At 42.0% G+C, this 23,296-nt stretch overlaps 1 protein-coding gene across 4 annotated transcripts; it reads left to right on the top strand.

Moving 5' to 3' along the window:
• Positions 1–468: 468 nt before the first annotated feature.
• On the top strand, positions 469–20,411 carry LOC310910850 (uncharacterized protein C11orf24 homolog). 4 transcript variants are annotated; one of them, XM_083863893.1, is made up of 5 exons: positions 469–582; positions 3,970–4,066; positions 16,021–16,259; positions 17,356–17,472; positions 18,631–20,411. In XM_083863893.1, exons 3-5 carry the CDS (start codon positions 16,103–16,105, stop codon positions 19,773–19,775), a joined length of 1,419 nt encoding a protein of 472 aa, XP_083720019.1. In that variant the 5' UTR covers positions 469–582; positions 3,970–4,066; positions 16,021–16,102; the 3' UTR covers positions 19,776–20,411. The 4 variants fall into 4 exon arrangements, with proteins under 4 accessions (XP_083720019.1, XP_083720021.1, XP_083720020.1 ...); XM_083863895.1 differs by lacking the exon at positions 3,970–4,066 and having other exon boundaries at positions 496–582; XM_083863894.1 differs by lacking the exon at positions 469–582 and having other exon boundaries at positions 3,566–4,066.
• The last annotated feature ends 2,885 nt before the right edge of the window (positions 20,412–23,296 follow it).

The raw sequence follows: 23,296 nt of genomic DNA, 5'->3' as shown, positions 1-23,296 counted from the left end.
GACGTGATTGACTCAGCACGTAACTCACCGCCCCAGTGTAACATTTCTAGGCCCTGTGGACCACCTCAGAGATCCGCTGTCTGTAGCAGTCGCCGCCCTTAGGCGCGGCATCGCTGATATTTACATATATCGCGTATAAATAATGTTGTCTGTGTGCAAGTGAGGTTACATTGGTAAGTGGCGTCCTGTGGTATCGCACTGGAATCTTTTTCAGTTTGTCCTACCTTAAGTAGGACTTACCTTAAGTAAAGGTTTTCAGAAGGTTTAACTGTACCCCGAGCAATGTCAGCAAGGTGTCAGCTGGACTCCAGGAAATGGCAGGAAGAGTAAATACCACTCTTTGACCAGGCTGTGAAATATAGTGTTTTGTGGGGATATCCTATTGCAGGGAATCTTCATCTGGTGGACTCAGCAAATCCTTTAACTTTCCCCTCTGTCTCCCAAACTTTGTTTTCTAGGACTGGCAAAGGAAGCTCCTGCTGCAGGATTGTGTCGAGTGATGTGCCGTGATTGTCCTGTGTGTTAGCTGACTGATTCCCTGCCAGACCTGGTCATGCAACGCCACTGCTCCTTCTTGATAAAGTGAGTTATCTGGCTGCTTACTGAAGGGACAAACCCAAGAAATCCTCCCCACCCTAAGATAGAATGCAGTGCAGTTCTGATGAGGATTGTAAACTTGCTGATAGTGAACATTTGGTGCCCTTTAGTCCTCAGAAGGTTTGTGACTGAACAAAGTAGCTTTGGGAACTGGGCTATAGGATGCAGTTTGATGCAATGTTTCTGTCTCAAAAGTGCATGCATTTTTGTGTTATTCTAATCTATCTACCATAATCAATCACTACTATGTATGTTAATGCAATCCATTATGTGGCAATGGATAGTTTAGGAAGAATCTATCAATTTTTATTAGCTTTCCTGTCTGTAGTAGATTTGTGCATGTGTTGTGCATGTTTGCTGCTTGGTTCTGGCTTTTATGTATGTATAATGCATGTATACACACATATATTATTTTAGTACTTTTTTGGGAAAAAATCCAGGCTATGTGCTTCTTAACGTGTTGGTGAGGACATCTTTATTTCTTGTTTTTATTGCAAATTCCCTGCTGGATTTATATACCTATCTGCCAGGAAACAGACTATGCATCTAGTTATCTATTATTGAAATTCTTATTGGCACATCCACACAATCTGAAGACTCTGCCTTCTCAGAGAAGTCTCCTGGCACAGGCTTTTCAAAGGCTACGGGAGTAATTTGCAAGCAAAATTTCAAGCTTTGGTAATGAAAAACTTCAATGCTGAAGACCTGGTGATGTATTTAAAATGTCTGCATGCATACCCTGCATTACAGGAAAGGTACTAGCAGACTTTTCACTGGCTAAATTTTCAAGGGAAATTGTTGTAGGGACATTAAGGAGTGGAGATGTTTGTGCATGGGAAAGCTGGAGGAAAAAGCAGTCAATTCGCCAGGTTGTGCAGGTAGTTCCTTGCAGAGCAATGACAGCCCACACCAGTGGCCATTTGTCCTTGTTTCGGTTGGGATGGGATGCTTTTCTGAAGGAGCTGTCTGTACCTATGTACACAGCTGGTTCAAAGTTCATTTGTGAGATGCCCTTCCCACCCCTTTCTAGCACAGTAATTGTTGGGTGAAACTCCATGGGTTGTGCTGAAACAGCAGCTAGACAAGATGATCTTTATGACCTTTTTTTTTTCCTCCTACCCTTAAAAGGACTGGGAGGACAGTATCCCTGCTGTGTGTGCTGTTGCTGGATGCCATCTGACACTGTGTGCTCTGGCTCAGCAAGGTTGGTTCCCTTCCCAGCTTTCAACCTGTTCTGCAGGTGTAATCCTTTGTCGTACCCCACATGTCAATGACATCCAGTCTGTCTGGGTGTAGAAAAGGCTCCCAGAGGGCTGTTGGCTTTGTTGATAGCCGAGAAGTCCTGTGAAATAAACTGCTGTTGAACCCTCTCTTGCTTGATGGTAGCAAGCATTTGATGTGTTCATTCCTCCAGTCATTTCTGGTTCCTTTCCTACAGCTTAGACTGGGGGTGTTAGTGAAGGAGTTGTGAATTGGCAGCTGGAGTCTAAGGATGCTTCTGGCACTGCAGGGACAGTGACAATGCTGAAAATTAGTGCAGGCAGGACATGGTTGTGCATTTTGGGTTCACAGCTCCTCCAGCTTTTGACTGCTGGCAATCCAAGAGAATCCCCATGCAGGTAAGGTGTTCAGAGTGCTTATGCTGCAGCAATTCATTCAGGAAAGGACAGCTTATCTCTGCCATGGTGTGGAGACCCCCTTCTCAAAGGAATGGTCTGCATGGACATTTCTGCATGTTCCTATAAACAATTTATCCAAGGAAAGTAAGTAGCAAGAACTGCAAAAGTGGGCTCTAATGCTCAATGGAACCACATGATTGTCTTGCTGTGTAAAGTAGCACTTGGCTGCTTGCTGTCTTGCTGTCTGGCTTGCTCATTGCTTTGGTTCTGTAGGTGAAAACCTTGCATTTAGCTGAGGGCTCTGCTTTGCTGCTCTTGTGATTTCACTGGAATGAGGTTTCCTCAGGGCAGTTTTGAATGTCCATCACCATGAGTGCCAAAACAGTCTGACAGTCTTCCATTTCCTTTGCTGGCTTTATTTTTCTTTGCTGTTCTGGGCACAGCCTCCTCAAGGCTCAGATCTTGGGTTTTAGTGCTGAGAGCAGTAGGTGTGCTGCTGCCCTGGCACCAAGGTGGTGCTGTATATTGCTGTCAAACTGGATGGGACTGAAACCCTGTCTCCAGTGGTGGCATTGCTGTGGTGGGAAGGCTGGTCTTTAAACACCCTTTGCAGAATGTGAGGTCTCTGGAATGACAGTGTGTGGGGCTGGATTCTTCATCACGTCCTTTCCTCCTTAAGTTTCACATAACCTGTCAACCATTTGGGAAGCATGCTGGGTGCTTGTTTGGTTGGTTGTTGTCTTGCAGGATGATGTACTGTGAAGAAAGGAACAGAAGGCAGAGAGCCAGGGATGTGGGTACTTGTTTATTTGCAGCCAGATGGATTGTCCCCCAGGGTGGCAGGACCCACAGTCCATTTGTACATCTTGCACCTGCTTGAGGAACCAGCTGGTCCCCCATTCAAGCAGCAAATTCAGTCTGTGCTGGCAGTGTGGGTTGCAGGGGTGTGCCTGGATTGTCTCTGTGCATCACCACAGCTCCTGGCTCCTTTGCTTGGGGAGAGTCAGCTGGGCTGTGTCCCCTAAAGGACAACTAAATTGTGTTCTGCAGATGTGGCCATGGGGTGTCCAAGCCCCCATAGCTATTCTGTTATTTCCCAAGTACACAGAGAGGAGGGAGAGGTGGTCTGTGTAAAAGAGCCTTTTTGTTAACTTACTGAGATATTCAGCAAGTCCCCTTCACTGCTTCTGCTAACAATGACTGTCCAGGAGGGCATTGGGATTGCCTTCCCTGGCTCCACCTGACTCTGACTTGGTGCCAAGCCCTGAGAACTACTTATGCAATAGTCCAGCAAAACATGTCAGTCTATATTTCTCGTGTGTCCTGGTGTCCCAGTTACAGATTTGCTTAAAAAAAAAGAAAAGGTGAAGTAGAGTGGCTGATAAAATTTGTGTTGAATTTTACGTGTATGTTTGTGTTGGATTTATATTTGTTTGGCTTGAGGAGACTTTGCAACACTTTAACTAAATCTGATTTTAAATCCACTTAAGTTAAACTCCTACTACAACTGGTTTGTAGAGACCAGGATGAAATCTCATTAATTTTAATAGGATTAAGTATGTTCTTTTGCTGAGTCACCATATTCTTTTTTTTTTTGGTGTTTTGTTTTGTTGTTTGTTTGGCTTCTCTGTATAGAAAGCAGGATAAACCTTTCTACTCTTCCACCTCTTTGTGAAAATTCTTTGACAATCTCACAGAAATGTCTCTGGTTGCATACAATAACATTTTACACATTTTTTTCCTATGCTTTCAGCTGTAGTCCTACTGTATCCAGGCTTTTATTGGCTTTTGCTTTCCCTAAAGGCACAATAATTCCTGACAGCAAGAAAACAGTTACAAGTGTTTGCATGGTAAGTTTCTACACTCAAAATCATTATTTTTGCTTTTAGTTTCTCTGGATAAATTTGAGACTGCTGTGAAACAAGCCAATTAGTAGAGAGTAGAGAGAAACTCTGTAGAAGTCAGCAGGAGCTGAGCATGTGCAGATAGGTGAGGGCAAAATTTATCTCTGTTCACCAACCAGGAATAAACTGGAGAACAGGAAATAAAGGCAGAAGTGGTCTGAATGCAAAGTGGTTGAAGTTTATGACAAATATTACAACTGTTAACTGGAGAGGAGGCTGCTTCATGCATTTGTGTTACCTCTTTACTTCCCATTTCTCATGGTACATCATGCCCTGAATATCAATATTGATACAGGAATTTGATTAGTTTGTAATTTATGTTACAGGAACACTCCTCTCTCTCCATCTGAAAACACAAATCCCACAGGAGGTATTTCTGGATGTTCCTGAGATGCTCCTAATAACACACTACGTAGATGCTTTCATAGGAAAAGCTGACTGTCTTGTAGCTGTGTTCTAAGCTGGATTTCAAGAGACTTGATTTTTATTTTCACTCCCAGCTCTGACCAGTTCCTCCTATAGCTGTACACAAATGACTCAGTCTTTTCACATCCCTTTTCCCACCCTGTGAGATAAGGGAGGGTTGATCTATCTTGCCTCTGCTCCTTTGAACTGATGCCCTGTTGTGCTATGGGCTAACCCATATTACAAAGGTTGGGCTGGTGTTTGTGTCAGCAAAACTCCTCTGTGCATCAATCCTTTTGATGAAACTTTACGTCATTGGTGTATTGTCTTGCTGGCAGTAGCATCTAGATTGAAATTCCTGTATCTAATTTAAAAAGAAGAATGTGGTGGGAAAGAAAGCTTTCTGGTGGTGGTTTTTTTTTTTTTTTTTTTTTTTTTTTTTTTTTTTTTTTTTTTTATTATTTTTTTTATTTTTATTTTTATTTTTATTAAGGGGGTTAAGGATTTCTCACTGAGAAGTGAGAAATGCCCAGTGATATCTTGAAATTCTCTGTGTGTAAGCAAAGAGCATTTATTCCCATCATAAAAGGGTTAGGTTTGGAAGGGACCTTAAATATCATCAAGTTTCCAAACCCCTCTGCTATGGTCAGAGATGATCAGGTTGCTCAGGGCTTCTTCCAACCTGGCCTCAAATGCTTTCAGGGAAGGGGTATCTGCAGCTTCTCTGAGCAACCTGTGCCAGTGCCTCACCACTATCACAGTGAAGAACTTATTCCTAGCATCTAATCTAAATCTCTCCTTGTCCTGTCACTGTCTTCCCCTGTAAAATGTCCGTCTCCCTCTTTCTTGTATACTCCCTTTAAGTACTGAAAGACGACAATGAGGTCTCCCCAGAATCTTTTCTTCTCCAGCCTGAACAACCTCAACTCTCTCAGCCTGTCTTCATAAGGAGAGGTGCTGGACGCAGCACTCCAGATGGGGTCTCACCAGAGCAGAGTAGAGAGGCAGAATTCCCTCCCTTGACCTACTGGCCAGGCTGCTCTTGATGCAGCCCAGGCTTTCTGGCCTGTAAGCATTCATTGCTAAGACATAAATTATATTTTCATCTATGATGATGTTTTTAAAGGATTACCAGCAGTTTATTTGCATTGTGGAAGTGGCAGGACCTGTTGTTCTGGCTGTAATGACCATCTCTGAGGTGGCTGGAGTAGTCATATGCTGTGGCTGAAATGCATCACTGACAATGTCTGGGATATCCCTGACTCCAGTGGGCACATTTTGGGTGGTGAGGCCAGCAAGGGAATGCCATGTCATGAGCCTACCAGTGGCTACACAACTCAATTTTATGCAGGTCCCAGGTTCCACAGGTTCTGCTAGACTTATTCTCACATATAAACATGGACTTGGTGTGTTTGAATAGTTACTGCCTAAGACAAATATACTAATGTGGGAACAGCTGATAATGTTCTTTAGGGACACTGGCTTGAGTTTGAGAAGCATGTGGCGGGGTCTGAGCTCTAATGCAGATGGCTTTTGTTACCAGCTGACTTGGTAAGCAAAGGCAGGAAGTTGTATTTGTTTGCTGTTTAGCAAATAGCTTTTGACTGAATCCCATGTATTTGTAGATTCCTGTTTGTTGCTTTCCTGTCCATTGCGAAGGGAGCAAGGATATCTAGGCTTTGAAAATCATGTAACGTATAGAAGCTGGATATATGTTGATGCAATGAGATATCAAATATGTGAATTAACAGCTGTAGCAGAAGTGAGTTTCCAGTGCTGATGATCCATCCTCTAAGGAATATCTGAATGAAAGAGATTAAAAATAAAATAGAAACAGAAAATGCTGGTGAGTTGGGAGATTTTGGTTGCCTTTTTTTTTTCCTGCAGGTTTTGGAAACATTACTAAGGAGTTCTTTCTGGGTGGTATGTTCTGCATTTGGTCTTTGACCCTTCTGAAAGTGGAAACAGATGTAAAGCAAACTATGGAGTAGGCAACCTGCCCCCTGGGAGCTGACTGAAAACAAACCCCTCTACTGAATGAGCTCTTAAGTTATTGCATGTCCTGGGACAAATTTGTTTGCAGTAAATCAGTAAGATAACACCTGCAGAGGTCCCTTCTGGAGTTAAAATACATGCTCCAGAATTGTGAATAACAGCTGACTCAGACATTCACATTTACAGTTGCTTCTTGGCAAGATACTGTGAATGCCATCCAGTGAACATGGAGCTGTAACGCAGGATTTCATACAGAGATTCATCTACATAAAAGATGTCTGGAGGAAGGAGAGAATTTGTAAATAAAATATGTGGACAAATTTATTTCAGTATTTTTCTCTCATCTCCAGGAATGTTGCTGCTGGAGGGAAGTGCTTTAAAAAGCAAAGACTGAAATGGTGGGCATGCAGTTAAAATGGTTAGAGATTGTTTGATTTTGTAGATGTTAATATGCATCTGCATAAGTAGAGAATTTTCTATCTTGGCCTATAGGTGCAAGAGGGTTTGCTAAGCAAAATCCTTGTCAGATGGCTGTCAGAAAAAAAAGGCATATATACCCAAAAACTAACCCCAAAATCCTCAACACATCATCCTCACTGCAGTGCAGTTTTTCTGCTCCATTGTCAGCAGATTTACCTCACGATACAATTCCAGGCAATTGAAGTGAAAATGCCCTTCTCTGTTACATCCTGAGAAGATGCTGGTTCTAAACTGCCCAAAATAGAGAGGGAACCTGAAGAGAAGACTTCTGGTCCTCTGAGCCATTGCTGCCTGGAATTTTCTCTGATCTCTTTTGGAAACTTTTAGATTTCTGGATGATTTTAAGAAGCAAACACACTTCTCAGTTGTGATGCCAAACATTCATTGTGTCACTCTGAGATTCCTGACATTCTGTAGGGATGACTCTTGCTGCTTAAAGGGCAGTCCTTGGTTTAGTTAGTACAAACTGCAGCTTTTGAGGAAATCAGCATTGGTGCCACTTCACCTTGTGTTCTGAGGCAGTTTACTGGTGGGATGTAACCCCCTTTCTTCATTACAGTTGAACAGGAGCAAGAGCAGCTGAGAGGGCAGGGGCAGGTTTATGGGTCTGATGTCCTTACAGCCAGCTGATGGGACTCTTCAGCCTCCAAGTTGGACTTGTTAGTCTGATCTCTAGTTCTGAGGGTCCTAAACTTTGTTTAAAGGATGAGGCTGAAGAAATGTTGTACCTCAGTGCTGGCTGCCTGGGTTCTCACTTTTCTGCATTTATCACCATTTCTCATTCCAGTCTTGCAGAGTATCCAGCAGCAAACAACTTGGAACAAAATGTATTGTTTGATAAGTAGAAGTGCATGTTAATTCAAGTGTGAATTATTTAATTCTTGGCACATCTTTTGTTTTGTATCTGATTTCATTCACTCACAGTCTGTTCCACCTGTTGATTGGTGACCTATAATGGTGTTCTGCTTCTCTGATGATATTAGACAAGTTTGTACTGGAGTCCACTGGAGCTGAAGTCTTCAGAACACCAGTCAGAAGCAAACAGTGAGAATTACTCTTGTAGTGTGGTTTTCACATGCTTGTCCTTTCCCTTATTTTTGTTCTCCGAGCTTGGACAGCTTCTCTCAGGGAAACTCTTGGCCTAGATAATTAATGTATGGTGAGCTCATCTTTGAATCAGGCTGTAACTAGGGTCTATCTTGTTGGCAGTTTGGCTTTTCTAGTTCTCTGTTCCCCTCATTACAGGATCAGAGCATCTTTGGCATAAAATCAGTAGCCAGAAGTTTCTAATAGGTTCAGTTTTCCTGCTGCTTTTAGGTCACAGCTTCTGAAGGAGTAAGAATAACCTCTCAGTTTTGTTACAAGTTCAGGTGTTAAAATTTGAGAGAGAGGTTTCAACTTTGGGGTTTTTTCTATGCTTGTTGCTGTACTGCTGAGCAAAAATTGAAGACTGATGTAAGCACAGAGGCATCTGAGATGGCTTCTGAAAATATCTGTATTTGTGACCCCATCTGTCCCGTCAAATACAGAACACTTCACATTTGTGTCTTTGGTACAAGTTAAACTCATGTTTGTGGTAGTTGTAATCTCTCTTGGTGAGCTGCTCTGCTGACTTTCTGTAGATGCCCATGACACTCAGGTGATCCACTGGAATAGTTTTGGAGTTCTTGTTAGCCACATGAGACAGATCTTCTATATCGAGCTCAGAAAGGTTCAGAAGAACCTGCTGCTGCCTGTGTAGTCCCTCTTCTGTGAATGAGGGCTCTGTGGTACTAGAAGACCTTTGAGGAGTTCAAACCAGCTTATTTTACTTTGATTTATTAGTCAGTTTTTTGAGTATCAAGGCTCAAAACTGTGATAAAGAGTAACTCTGAAATGGAAAAGAGGGAACCTAGAACAAGGTAGGAGAGCACAGTTGCTGCCCTGTGGTGTGTAGGGGATGAGACCCAAGAGCTGGGCTCAAGCACTGCTGCAGATGCTGCCTTGGCAATCCATGAGTAAGGAGAGGGGAGGATGTTTTTCCTCTAGGTTCTGATAACAGATAGGTTTAAATTCTTGGTGTATGACCTGAAGACTTGCTGGCTAAGAAGAATCTGCTACAGGGAAGACCATCAAGGAGAGCCACTACTGCATTTGATTCTTTCTTTGTTAGGAAAAAAATAGATTTGGCTAAGCTTTCCCACCCACTCTTCCTTGTGATTTCCTCACCTTTCAAGCTGTCAAAATCACAAAGCAGGGATGCATGTGCCAACAAACTTTATTTGGTATCACTATAAATGTATTTCTGACTTGGAGACTTTAGGAAGAGTCTCTTCTTTGTCCTAACATGAATGGTGAAAACCTCCCCAGTGTCATATTGCATTGAGGTAAGCTGGAGTGTCTTTTTGCTGCATCTCACCTGGGAGACCTTCCATATGAAACTACCTTTGTTTTGTAATTTGAGCTGTTTGCTTAAATAGGGGAAACCTCCTCTAGGAGCCTTCAGGTTGTTTTGCTAGTGAGGATAACTGGAGGTGGAGCCTCATGTGTTTGGATTTTTTTTTTTTTAATTTGTGTTTATTTTCCATATTTCAGGATATGCACAAAGATCTTATTTCCCTGAAGAAAGGAGAAATAGCTAAAAATGTTTCCCTTTCTTCCAGTTGTTTTAGGGTTGAGCAGACATTCCTTTTCAATCATTGCAGTGGGGTTGTGTTTTGGCTGTTTCCAGACTCTGAACTTTTCCTGAGCTTCTGAGCTCCCACAGTTTTGCCTGATGCTTTTGTAGCATAAGGTGACATTTCTGCTATATGTAACCCTGCTGAAAACTGCACAGGCTTATATTCCTGAGTGAAGTTGCAGAACCTTGTGTTCTGGATGGAGGTGAGTCCTGTGTTTCCATGGGCCTAAAACTAGTATTTCAGCTACATGAACCTATAGTGGAGCATAATGATTTCTCAGAAATATCTGGAGTGGAAGATAGCATTTCATTGCAACTTCAATTGATGTGGATTGCCAGGAATTTGCTGAGTGTGGTAAAATTCTGCAGGGCAGGAGGTGGGTGGGTGACCAGACTTCAGCACACTGGCACTTGCTCCAGAAGTAACACTTGGTTATTTGTACCTTCAGGCTGAAGTGCTGCTTGGTAAGTCTCTGTTAGCTCCACGCTTGTCAGTTTTGGATTCAATAGCGCCTCAGGCACAGTTTATTTCTGTGCATGTGGAATGTGCTGGTTCTAGCTTCTAATGCCATGCCTCAGCAAGCAGGAAGCACCTGCAGTGCAGAGTACCTGCTTCTGCAGGCACTTAGAGAAACCAACCTTGGGAGCTGGCCTTTTACCCTTCTTGGTGAACTTTGCTCTGTGTTATTTCAAGGGCTGCAGAGTTCATGTGGGAGCCCACTGGGATGGCTCCTTTGAGGGTCTTGTTGAAAGCTGGTTAATTTGAAACACATGGTGTGAAATGCCCTGCATATGATCTCCAGCTCCCATGAGACAGCAACACGTCTGAAAACTTCTATCTGCCTCGGGTGCAGACCAGACTAGGGAAGGTTGCAGTTGAGCCATAGCACACATTTTTATTGCTTAAAGGTATTTTTGTTGACAGATTTATTGTTCAGTCACAGCTTTATGCAGTTAGCCTTTGGCAGCTTGCTTTTCTGTATATTAAAACTAGATTGTTTCAGATATTTCAAAACAAGGCACATTTTCATAAATCAAATAACTGTCTGATCATTTTTCACAGAAAAATGTTTTGCTGAGTAGTACTTCTGAGCATCAGAACTGCAGCACATGGCAGTAATATGAGTGAGAAAGGATGATGGATGGGTGATGCTGGTTTAGGAGTTTTAGGCTTTAACATTTATTTCTTCAGAGGCAAAGTGAGATGGCCATGAAGCATCAGTAGTGGCAATGTGGATTGTCTTCAACTGCATAAGCTCTCTGCCTTGTGCCCTGAGAGAGGAACCAAGTGGGCAACCAAGGAGTAGAAAGATGGAGATGGGTAAAGCTGGTAGGAACATCTTGCAGCTTGTCAATAACTTTCTTGAGGAGCCAAAGGAAGTTAATGGCTTTAGAACTGCTGTTCAGAGAAACGTATAACTTCCTCTGGTCATACTGAGCTGACACGGGGTCAGCCTCATGTGCCTTGGTGTTGTCCCCTCTGTCTCCAAACGTATCTATATACATGTGCATCTTCAGTCTTGGAGAGAAGATTGGGAAGTAAAATTCATCTGAGAATTGCAGTGCAAATTCCCTGTCTCCTGTATTCTTGCCTCGATTTACAAAATGAGATGTGCTTGTCTTGCCTTAGCAAAATCTGGTTTAATTCTGTTTTTCTAAAGAGAGAAATGTTGTACTTGTTTAGAGAGCTGACAACATGTCAAGTGTTTAGCAGCAAATGCAAGTGGAAAACAGGCCTTATGCTTTCCCCGTTTGATGGGAGAGTAGCATTGTTGTCTGCAAAAGGTATTCCACCCCTGTTTTCCTTGCTTTGTTGTTATACTGAAGGTAGAATATTTCTTTGCAACTCTGACCTTATTTCATACCTAGTCTATGCACATTTGTGAGTATGAATTTTGAGGCAGTTGTCTACTGGCTCTTCAATTGACAGCTCAAAGGAGCATGTGTTGCCCTAAATTATTTGCTTTGCACACTTTGTACCTGTGATCTCTAACACCCACATTACCTCTTTTTGTGGTTTTTTGGTCTAGTTCTGTCTGTGTCTTCACCCTGGTGCAGTCACTGCACGCACCTTGCAGCTGCTTAACCAGGAACAGCTGAGGCTGCTGGGGGAGCATGGAGGCAAGGAATTACATATTCCAAGGGTTTCTCTCTGCTCTTGCAACATCATCTAAATCATTGTTCTTTGAAATAATTTTTTTTATTTGTATAAATTCCTTGGCTTAAGCACTGTGAGATCAGCAAGAAGTGAGGAACTCTTCTGAAACCCAGCAGGCAGTGCCCTCTGGATATGTGTGTACATTGCAAAGTCATCAGTCATTCAGTTGTTGACTCAAAGTTATTCTGGTTTGCCAGCATGCGTGTTCCCTGCTGAGTTACAGCCACAGATAACAAAAGTGAACTTTGTATTTTTCAGAGTGTAGTCTTTTCCCAGATTTTATTTGTTGCTGTCTTTTGTGGTTTGGTTTTGCTTTGAATTTCCTTGGGGATGTTCTGTAGGTGAAGATGGTAGTGCTTAAGGAGTGAATTTTGCCCCCATTTCTCAAAATTACTTCTGAGGGGAGCAGTAACATTCATCTTTTGTGCTGTATTGTCCAGACAGGGATCAACATGGTTTGGACAAGAAGGTTTAGTTACTGTTGTTTTGGGATGTAGGTGTGGAGGTGGATGCTCACAGGTCTCTGAGTACAGGTGAAGCCATGTGGGACTGACTAGAGGTGTGACAGGAAGTCAGAAATACAGCTTATTTATTGGGATAATAGAGGGCAGTTGTTAAGTTGGAAAAAGTGATCTGCAAATAATTGTAACTCCTGTTCTGGGTGAATGGAATTGGCTGAGGTGCAAGAGGCCAAAAAACCACACCTCTAGCTGGAGTTTGATATTTAATACAGCATCCCAAATCTCATCTGCACTGCATTAAGGTATGGCTGCAACTGGTTATCCTCTCACTGGTCTTGGAAAGGAGCGGTTTGCTTGTCTGATACACTTACAATCTGTGCATTTGTTTGTCTGCTTCACACACTCACTCTGCAGTCTGCAAAGGGATTTTTATAATTGGCTAAAGGACATTGAAAAGTGTTGTAAGCTTGTAATCTTGTATTGAGTGCCTTAGGGGAGGTATTGCCAGTTGACCCCTGAGGAGACCATGTTTAGTGAGAGGGAAAGGGGGGGACAAATCTTTTGTGCATGAGCTTGGCATGTCCCCCTAAACCAATGCTGGCCTAATCCAGAAAGGCTGCCCAGGTACTTTGGAAGAGGTGACCGTAATTTTCTGGGGTTTTTTTTTCTCTGCAGTTGCTGCAGTCAAGTGGAAGCAAAGTCAGCTGTGATAGGAAGGACTTCTAGTGAATTGATGTGGTTGGGGATACAAAACATCTTTGCATAGGGGTTGCATGTTAATGCAACAGCTTCTAGCTGCTGGTGTGATCATTTGATGTTGCAAATATATGTAGTTCTTGGACTGATTGAAATTAATATTAGTATTTTATTTGTCTTAAAACTGAGATTTTTAATGGTAATAATAATACTGATAGTATTTATTTATACCTATAATGCTGTTATATCTGCAGTTTCAAAATGCAATGCAAGATGTTTATTCTTTGAGGGTGGTTATTATAATTGCAAAATTATTACTAAAGGTGTAAAAACACCTCCTATAATAAATGTTTAGTATTTCTATTCATTGTTGTTACTCCTTACTAGTTTGTTTAAAGCAGTGTATGCATACATTATTGCACGGGTAATTAATTCTCCAGGTCACTTCTTAGGTTGTAAAATAATGCTCCTTATAAACCCTGGACCTTGAAAAGGAACATAAGCTGCACTCTTTAAAATGCGAAATACATGAATGATTTATTTTTTTTTTTTCCTTTTTGTTTGTGGGTTAAGTACTGCTTTCTGAATCTCTGCCTATGACTTAAGAACTTTCCAAAAAGTGCACTTAGTTTGGCAGCATGTGGTGGGAGTGCAGGCTGCCAAACAGTGCTCTGAGGTGAGGTACCTGTAGTGTCTTTGAGGGAACCCAATTCACTTGACTTAAGTTGAAGGATTTGGGGTTCAAAGGAAGTCCTTGCTGTCTGCTCTAGGAAAACCTCTCATGGACAGAATATCTAATGTTTTTCCTTGCTTTCCCCCTTGCTCCCAGTCTTATAAACTGCAGCTTTCAGTGGTTAATCTGCAACATATGCAAAGAGTGACAGTAAGAGTGTGATAAAGGCTGAGACAAACTTGTAAAAGTGCCTTGCAGTTTGGGACAGTGGGAAAAGTATTGGAAATTGACTTGGCTGAGCAACACAAATCAGTATTGTCAATTCCCTGACGAGAACGTGGGGCTGCTTTCCTGAGCAGTTGATACTGGTGCAGCATGTTGCAAAGGCTGTGCTGGTATTGCACAGGTCATCTCCTGTCCTGTCCTGGTTCTTTCAACTTTGCCAAGGTGCACTTGGAAGAAGTGATAAGGAAAGAGCAAAGTCAATCTGTGCTGTGGTTGCAGAGCGTCTAATGGGAGAGAGGCTGAGGTGGTGCTGGCTGGACACCGGTGGTAGTCACTGGTACATAGATGGGGCTGCTGAGCTGCCTTTTCCTGCCAAGACTTCTGTTGTCAGGTCAGATTTGGAAATATTTCCGGCTGCCAGGTGAGATGACACAGGCTTGAACTTCTGGCTGCGCTGAGAAACCTGCTCTCACAAAATGTGTGTGATGCTGTGCACACTTGCTCCAGGGGAAAAGCTGCAGGGGGGTGCATGAGCTGAGCTCAGCAGTGCAAGGGCCCTACAGTCATTTTGGGTTTCCCATCTCTCTGGGAGAGCAAAAGTTCTAAAAGTGCTCCATCTGTTTTCAACAGGAAAATAACTCTTTTTAGTAGAATAAATAGGCAGGGAGGAGACTCTTGAGTTCCTCAGGAGACTTGAAGGTTGACTAGGAAAACTGAATTTGAGGCACTGCATTTTAGTATCAAGTTTTGTCCCCATCTTTGGCTCTTTGATAGTCCAGTGTGGACCTGTATATTGTGTGTCCTCTGAGAAGCTTGGGGGAGCTGTTTATATTTTACCCCCTTTCAGATAGGGTGGTTTTGAAGCTAAAATTCTGTCGTCCTGTTTGGGGCTTTAGGATACAGCAGAAGGAAAAATTGGAACCAAAAGTTTAATGGTAAAAAGCATCAAAATATTGCGATCTGAGTCACACCTAACAAACATTTTTGGGGCTTTTTCGGAGGAGCAATGGCTCTTAGATTCTTAAATTGACAAGCATGGTTGAAACTGAAGTTCTCCTGGTTGAAACTGAGACTTCTAGCCTGGATGGCTAAATTAGGGTCTTACGCACATCACTGAGGACTGTTAGATGTTCTTCACTGTGGTATTTATACCATTCACACATGCTGCTCATTCTGCGTTGGGAACTGCCTTTGCAGTCATCACATCCATCTCGGAGATGTCACACAAAGCTGAATCTCAGCACTCTTTGAAGGCTGTCACATTTTTTGTCATAATTTCAGGATGGTGACTAAAGCTTGCCTTAGTGATGAGGAAGAGGATTGCCCCTAAAAATTACTTAGGGAAGATGTTTACAATAGGTCTAGTTCAGACTGAACTGTTTGGAAGCTCATACAAAGCGCCAAAAACCTCAACACCAGGAGGGTAAATCCAGATAGAAGCTACTAATCTGCTCTGATATCAGTGGGAGTGTTTCAGTGTCTTCAGTGATGAAAGCCCCTCCATTGGGTCAAAGTCACATGTGTGCATTAATAATGAAGGAAAGACATTATCTCTTGTTTTATGTGGGGAACTGAAGGCTTACTGTGGGTGTGCATATTCTTCAGTAACAGATGTGTCTCTGTAATGAAGACCTGAAATAGTGGTTTTTGCTTGTTTTCAAGCAAAATTTCTTTGAGCTTTTTGTAATGAGCATGAAAACCAAAGCAGAAATCAACCTTGATAACTTGGTTTTGACTGACTTGGTGTAAAGGAAGGCCAGGACTATAGTTCCCCTTATTATCAGTGTGCTCAAACTGGTGAAAAACCTTCTGCTGAGCCTGGGCACAACTTTAAGGGTCCCAGAAGGAGTCCAAAGACATCATATCTGTGCTGCTACATGTTTCTGGGCTTTGAGATTGACTTTGTGCACATGGCTTTTGACTTCAGCTGTTCTCCACTGGGACATGAGGGAAGGAGAGCAAAGTACATTTTCCAAAGCAAGAGCATCTCTGGGAAGTTGGGAAAGGTCTTTACTCCTCCTGCCTCTGAGCCCTTGCTTATTTGTGATGTGTAATGATACTTGCCTGCCTTTTGTATATTTTTGTTTTCCATTCCTGCTCATAGGGATATAAATTGCTCTTTTTCTTTTTTTTTTTTTTTTTTTATAGGTATATTGCAGTGAATCTGAAGCTGCTATAGGAGAGAATTTCTTCTGGGAAGAGAAGCTTCCCTGTAAAGCTAACCCTGAAGATGTGGACTGCCATTGTGTTCTTCCTGCTGATTTCCATCTGTTTATGTGAACACCGGTTTTCTGTCCTGAGAGGGAAAGGAGTCCATGTAGTGCAAATAAACAGGCTTACAAGTGAAGAGCAATGCAGGCAGGCTTGTCAGAGCCCAGGTGCTTCAGGTGAGGTTCTTGTCCCTTGGATGGAATTCCAGCTACATTTCCTGCTCCTTGAAGGTCTCAGCTGCTCCTTTGATGACTTTCTTTTTTAATACCAGTTGTTTACAGGCATTTACAGTTATGGCTTCTCTGTGCAGTGCTGTGGTGCTGAATAACTTCTGACAGCTTTGGTTAAATTGAATCCAGCACAACTGCTTCCCAGGGCCCTTCAAGCTTCCATAAGAAACAGCATGTGCTGCTGGTGTGCACTGATAGCGTGCAAACAGTGTTAGGTCACTTGAATTGAAGAATGATTATTCCCTGCTGCCAGATGTTTGCAAGTGAGCAGTGCTGTTGTAGACAGCTGCACTAGACTGAGTCATCTTTGCTCCCTGGTATTTGTGTGTGTTTTCTGCCTTAGGAGAAACCACTTGGCCCTGCAACCAAGCACAGGGTTAAATCTGTTGAGGTAAAAGCCTTTTCACTACCCCAGAGATGTCTTTACAAAGAATTAAACTTCTAAAAGAGTCTTTGGGTTGTCCTTATGAGAGCCCCAATCCTGTCTAGCCAGATGAGAAAGCTTGTAGCTCCTACAAAAAGCTGGTGATGCTGTGGTGAAGATGAGACCTTGGCTCAGGTAGATGAGTATCTGACATTCAGATGGTTAGGAACCTAATAAAGATGCTGGTTTTAATGACCATTAATGGTCACTTTCCTCATTAAAACATCTAGATGAATTTACATGGGTCCTAACTGTAGTGCACTTTGTCCCTTTCTGGGTGAGTGAATTGCTGTTGTCAGGAGATGCTGGTACCAGAAGACAAACAGGTGGGTAGGCTGCACTGGCAATATTGGTTTCATTTGCTTTCTTTGGTTTTTTGCACTAAGGCTGAGTCAGCATCCTTTAAGGACAGACCTTTTAGATATTGTGTGGTTTGTTTTTTTTTTGTTGTTGTTTTTTTTTGTTTGTTTTGTTTTGTTTTGTTTTTTTTTTTTTTTTTTTTTTTTTTTCCTTTTTTTTCTCCCTTTTTTTTTTCTTTCTTCGATTCTTTAATTAGAGGCGTGAAGCAGTGTGTTTGGTATCCTGTGTGCAGCAATCCATTTTCTCTGCTGTTTTCAGGGAGCCACCACTGTAACTGGTCTGTGCCCTACCAGAATCACTGCCTCCTCCTGCAGTGTCACCAGCTGAGCGTGTGCCAGAATGCTGGAGAACAAGACATCAAAGACCTGCTTGCAGGTAAAGCCATATTTCAGGCTTCTGGGAAGTCCAGGATCCTGAATTTTTTTTTGCTTTAAATGCCTACATTTAACCCTTGATAGGCTTTCAGCTGAGGAAGATGAGTTGTGAAATATCTGCAGAGTGATTCTGTAGGTACAGTTCACTGGAATAACTGTTTCACTTTGTCCTAGGGACTCTGGCACTTGCATGAGTGCATGATGTGTCTTTGAATAGCTTTTGTAACACTTACTGAGAAACAGTTTGTCTCCATGTTGAAGACATCATTCATTCAATCCATTTGCATGCCACATGGTGTCCTAGCGAAAATAAAGGCATAACAGATGTATTTATATCTTTTTTCAGGGAAAGGAAAATGTCCTGGCATTGTTTTTCTCTCAGATTGCCAGGATTTAGTTCCAGAGTCAACAGACTGCTTCTTTAATCAGAGCAGCTATTGCTCATGGTGACTTTCCAGTGCCAGGGTATTTAATTTTAATAAAGTGACACAATAACAAAATGATTTCCCAATTATAAATAAGCTCCAATCTTCTAAAGTTTGTTTCAAGAATTCACTGTACCCGAGTTTAAAAACAAGAATTCGTTCATGGTTCTTTTGGGTTGGCAATGGTTTCTTTGCAATGTAACAACTGGACTTGTGATAAGCAGATGGGATTTATGTCACTATAAATCTAGCTCACTTAGTTCTGAAAGAAATTATCCTGATGTATGAAGGTGTAAGTAGAAATTTCTGCTCAGTTTTGACAAGTGAAAATTATGAATCTAGGCACAAAGGCTTTGTCGATGATGTGTAACTTTGAAAGCATGAGCCTTCTTCTCAAGAACTGACATTTGTAAAGCTGCTCCTGTTGATACTGTGCTTCTGCATTGTAGCTCTCTATTACTCCCCTTTTGTGAAATTAACTCCCTGGTTGGGCAAATACTAGAGGTCTGTGGCAGAAAAAAAACAAATGGAAAAACCTCAGAGGGATTATGTGCAATAAAGGCAGGGGGGTCTTGCGTTTTCATGTTCTTGCTGAATTCAGGACTGATTTATTCCACTTGTACTGTGTGTACTGCAGAATATGTGTTCTTCTTTGTGTGTTGGGGGGTTGAGGTTAGATTTGAGCTTGAGAGTTTTTTATTCTTACTAAAGTAATTTGTTTTGTCTTTTGGAAGAAATTGTCAGCGGCAAATGGAAAACAGCCCTATTTCACCACCAGAGCCATCCGCAGAAAGCAGAGAGGGTGCTGAATGCACGGATTGACCAACATAATGTGGAAAACAAGTTTTCTCTAACTGCTCAGACTCACAGTTTTCATTTGAGGCATTTGTCTGGGGTTGAGAAGAGAGATGTCTCAGCTAGAAAATCAAGAAAATCAATTGCAAGCAATGATACCACCACTACCCCTGCCATAACAACAAACATTACAAATGCAACTTTCTCTACCACTTACGAAACAACTGCCAAAGCCTCAAATACCTCTGGAGGTTCTGATAACTTTACTAAAGCCATGTCATCCTCTACCTTTTCTCCCCTTCATGGTACCATCTCTACTTCTAGTTCCAGGCATGTCACCCAGATGGTGACCACCAGCCAAAAATCAGGAAATAGTAGTTCTGTCTCAGTATTGTCCCCCACTTCTGCTCCTCTCACTGTTGCTTCTGAAGCAGGTACCCAAGCACAGCAGCCCAGCCCAGGTATCACCAGCACCATTGCTCCTCACCCTGACAGCCCTACTACTGCTGGGACTGACCTGAAGGTACTAAACACAACACTGAACACAACACTGAGCACCCCCATCCCGCAGGATGCACGAACGTCTTCCAACGCTTCCACAGCACCCATTCCAACAGAGAGGTCTCACTCAATGAATCCAGTGAATGGTAGCACATTGCCAGATCTAAAGCCAGAAGCAAATGAAACCACAGCATCCTTGAATGAATCAACTTCTCTTCTGGGCTCTACAAGAGTTGCTGTGGTTTTAACAACAGCCTCTACAGTAAAGACTACGACTGAACATGAGATAAAGTCTGATGTCTTTTCAACAACCGTGGCTCCAACAGATGCAGCCAAAACAACAGTTTCGGGCCTCACAGAAACTCAGGACACAGACAATGAGTATGTTCTCATTGCTGCCGAGCCCCTGACTCAGTACTTAGTGGATAAAAGTTCACTACTTGCAGTGCTTTTAGTTGGTACGTTCTTTTTCATAACTGTTATAGTTCTTTTCCTCATGCAGGCCTACGAGAGCTACAAGAAGAAAGATTACACACAAGTGGATTACCTGATCAATGGAATGTATGTGGACTCAGAGATGTGAAGAGGTGGTGATAAATAGTGGGCAAGAGATGGAAAGGAGATTCAAAGTCTGCCTGACTTGTTTTTCTGTTCTATCTGCCTATGACACAAACTGAAAGTGCTTCCAAATTTATTTCTAGTGCAATTGAGGAGAAATGCCATGTACTGTATTAAGAAAAAATAATAATTTTTTATTCAACTGTGCAACAGGTTGCTGTAAAACCATAAAAAAAGGAATAATTTTTTAACATTTTCATAATGTACAGTAGCTTTGGCCATTATAATTCATTTATAAACAAATCTAACAAGGTGTAAGTTGCCATCCTCTGAAAATGCTGTAGCGCTTTTCAGCTGTTTACAGTGAAGGTTGTGTTTCATTTGTTTCACGTGTGCTCCTCTGAAAACAGAGCAAAGGATGCTGCCACCTTTTGTGAAGTGCTCCCAAATAGCCAGATGAGAAGTGTGGAGTACTGTTGCAACAGGGGACTTTTAATTCAGTGTGTGTCATATTTCAGTGTGCTTCTTGCTTATGAAGAGGTCTGTTTACAAGGTATTGTAAACTCTGTTTACTGCTAACCCAAGGTATCTTTTCACCACGGAGTGGATTACTGTGCCTCTGCACTTAAATGATCTTATTTTTATATTCAGTTAATAAACAGGGCCCTGGAAGGGCAGATCTTCTTGTGTTTCTCGTTTCATTGCTGTCTCTGCCAGTTCAGAAGCAAGCAAATGGGCTTTTGGGGCTTAAGTAAATTAGCTCCACTTCAGTATTCCAAGTATGGGGGTTTTGAAGACCTGGCTGAAAGCATGGACATGTCACAGAAGGTACTGATCATCTTCCAGAGTACTGCTTCTATAATTTAAAACCATTATGCTGCCAGTCTCCCAGGTATGCAGACCCACTTACTGCTTATTATCTTTCATGCTTAGAGCATCAGCCTCTGTTTTGGTTTTTCTTTTGCTTTTAGGACCAACACAGAGTTGTTAGTATATTGGAAACTTAATTGCACATGCAGTTGTAACTTGCCTCCCAAGATCTGCAGCTGAGGGAATGAGTAGAAAACACTTGATTTTTAGGCAAGTATTCTTCAGTGATTAATGCATCTTATTTGGATGTCGTGTACATACCAATAGCAAAGTGTTGGATTGAGATGTGTTGGGGTCTTTTTAACCATATTTATGGTTTGTTTCTCACTTTGAATTAGTTGGCTCTTTAATCCAGTTTGCGTGTAATCTTGAGTGAGAGTGATAATAAGCAAACCTCAGAATCTGAGCTGCTGAGTTTCAGTTTGATTATTTATTTAAATTCTTGGGCTGTTTAGAATTTGGAGGGAGCCTTTACCCTGGAAGAGGCTACTTTGCAAACGACTTCATTGTCAACTGAAAGTGCTGTGAAAACAGCTGTAGAGAGCACGAGCAGCAGCACAGCCAAGGGGTTGTTTGAACAAAATAGGCTGGAGAGATTTTCCTGAATCTTACCCAACACAAATTTTGAGGGCAAAACTTCAGTAAGTAGAGTGCGTTGAGGAAAGAGATTGCTTTGGAAGTGAGATAACATCAGAGTGCATTTAGCAGTACTTTTGCATGGACCTCATCTGCATGCCAGTAGGCAATAGGTTAGAGCATCTCTCAGGGTAAAGGGGTAGTGTGGTTTGGAGAGACTACCTCCTTGGAAAGTTTGAAGTACAAGCCACAGAATTTACTCCGTGTTTCCCGGGGTGGGGAGAGGGAGCAGAATTTTTGAGGGTCTCAGTTTTATTGTATTTTAGATTAATAATTAATAGATTACTATTAATTGGTTTGCCATGAGCAGAAGGGAACTGAATGCTGATTTCCCTATAGTCCAGGAGCCACCCGTATAAAGCATCTGTGCAAACAAGGTGCTGGGAACATCCTCCAGCACAGCTGGGGAGTTGCATCCTGTTAAGATCCCTGCTTGGGATTTTGTTGAGCAGTTAGCAGATGTCTGACAGATGCTGCTCTACATCCACCAAGTCCAGAGATTTATCTTTATGTAGTGATTTCAGGCTTCACCTTAATTGCAGGTGAGTCACTAACCACACACCTAAGCATGTGGTCTTGAGCTCTGCTCCAGATACTGAGATAAGAGCTGTCTGCTGGCTGCCTGCCATCTCCCACGTAGGGAGATGAGCTTTACCTCAGACTCAGCTCACTTCTTTTCTCCCTGGTTTAGGCAGCTAGGATAAATGCATTCTGATAGGACAAATCCAGGTAATAGTGCTCCTCCTTCCTTGCCTATGTAGTGAATTCCTGCCTTTAGGAAGTACCTTCCTACATAAAGAGTCAGTGTTGTAGCTCTTGTGCTGGTTCTCCCCAGTATTTTGGGGTTTTTATCTAAGTTGCCTGAGTCATTTCCACAAACACAAACTATGATCATCAGACTTGTAATTGCTTGTCCTGGAAATGGGGAAATTTCTGATGAACTTTGCACTCACTGTGGCATTTTATATTTTTGATCTCTTTGGATCTATTCACAGAGCTGAAGTTGAACACCAGATTCTGTGGTGTGGAAATTTGTGAAGTTGCATTGCTATTTATTTTCCTTTTTGAAGAGGTATTAGACTCATGTATTGATTTCTTTGAGAGACTAGGAAGGGAAGGGAGAGGAGAGCGACATTACTTAAAAGAAACTCTTGATTTTTTTCTAAAACTTGAAGATTGGTATATTAAAAACAAATAAAACCCTTCAGGGATAATTTACATGAGTATGATATAATTACAAGAGCTGGAATTGAGTTACAACTCTATTTACAAGAGTCTTGGGGAGTTTCTCATGGACATAGTGAGAATATTACACCATGGCCAAATGAAACCACCACTATAAAAATCTTTGTGGCTTTTTAGCAGGTCCTTACAGGAAGGTGAGTACTCATCAGAATCTTGATGCAGTTCCCACAGCCCTGGTATGTTTACATCCAGGTCTTCTCATCAGATACTGGCACAGCCTGTCTTTTTTGTTCTTATTTAAGTTACTGCACTTCCAGGTCTAAATTACTTTCTCAACAGAAACTGAGCCTTTTAGTGTAAGGCTGAGCACCAGGATGAGTCTTACCTCAGTGCATTCCTGCACACAAGGTGGAGACCTTTGTTTGCCATGGAATCATAGAATGGTTTGGGTTAGAAGAAACCTTTAAAGGTTATCTAGTTTTAACCCCTCTGCCATGGCAGGGACATCTTCAACTAGACCAGGTTGCTCAGAGCCTTGTCTAACATGACCATGAAGGTTTCCAGGGATGGGGCAACCACCACCTCTCTGAACAACCTGTTCAAGTATTTTACTACCCTCACAATGAAAAAATTCTACTTTATATCTAGTCTAGACCTACCATTTTTAGTTTAAAACCATTACTGCTTGTCCTATCAATGGCGCACACATTGCAGTGCCAGCTGAAGTAGGTTTTTCTTTGCAGATCTTTCTTTAATGCTCTCATAATAGCTCAGTTTAGGCATTTAAAAACAAACAAACAAAAAAACCCAAATCATAAAAAACTGGGCTGGAGCCTTGGCTCTGCAAGTCTAGGT

Source organism: Zosterops lateralis (genome assembly GCF_965231275.1).
Source record: "Zosterops lateralis genome assembly, chromosome: 6".
Taxonomy (NCBI): domain Eukaryota; kingdom Metazoa; phylum Chordata; class Aves; order Passeriformes; family Zosteropidae; genus Zosterops; species Zosterops lateralis.
The sequence above is the reverse complement of the archived record's forward strand: the minus strand, read 5'-3'. Positions and strand labels throughout refer to the sequence as shown.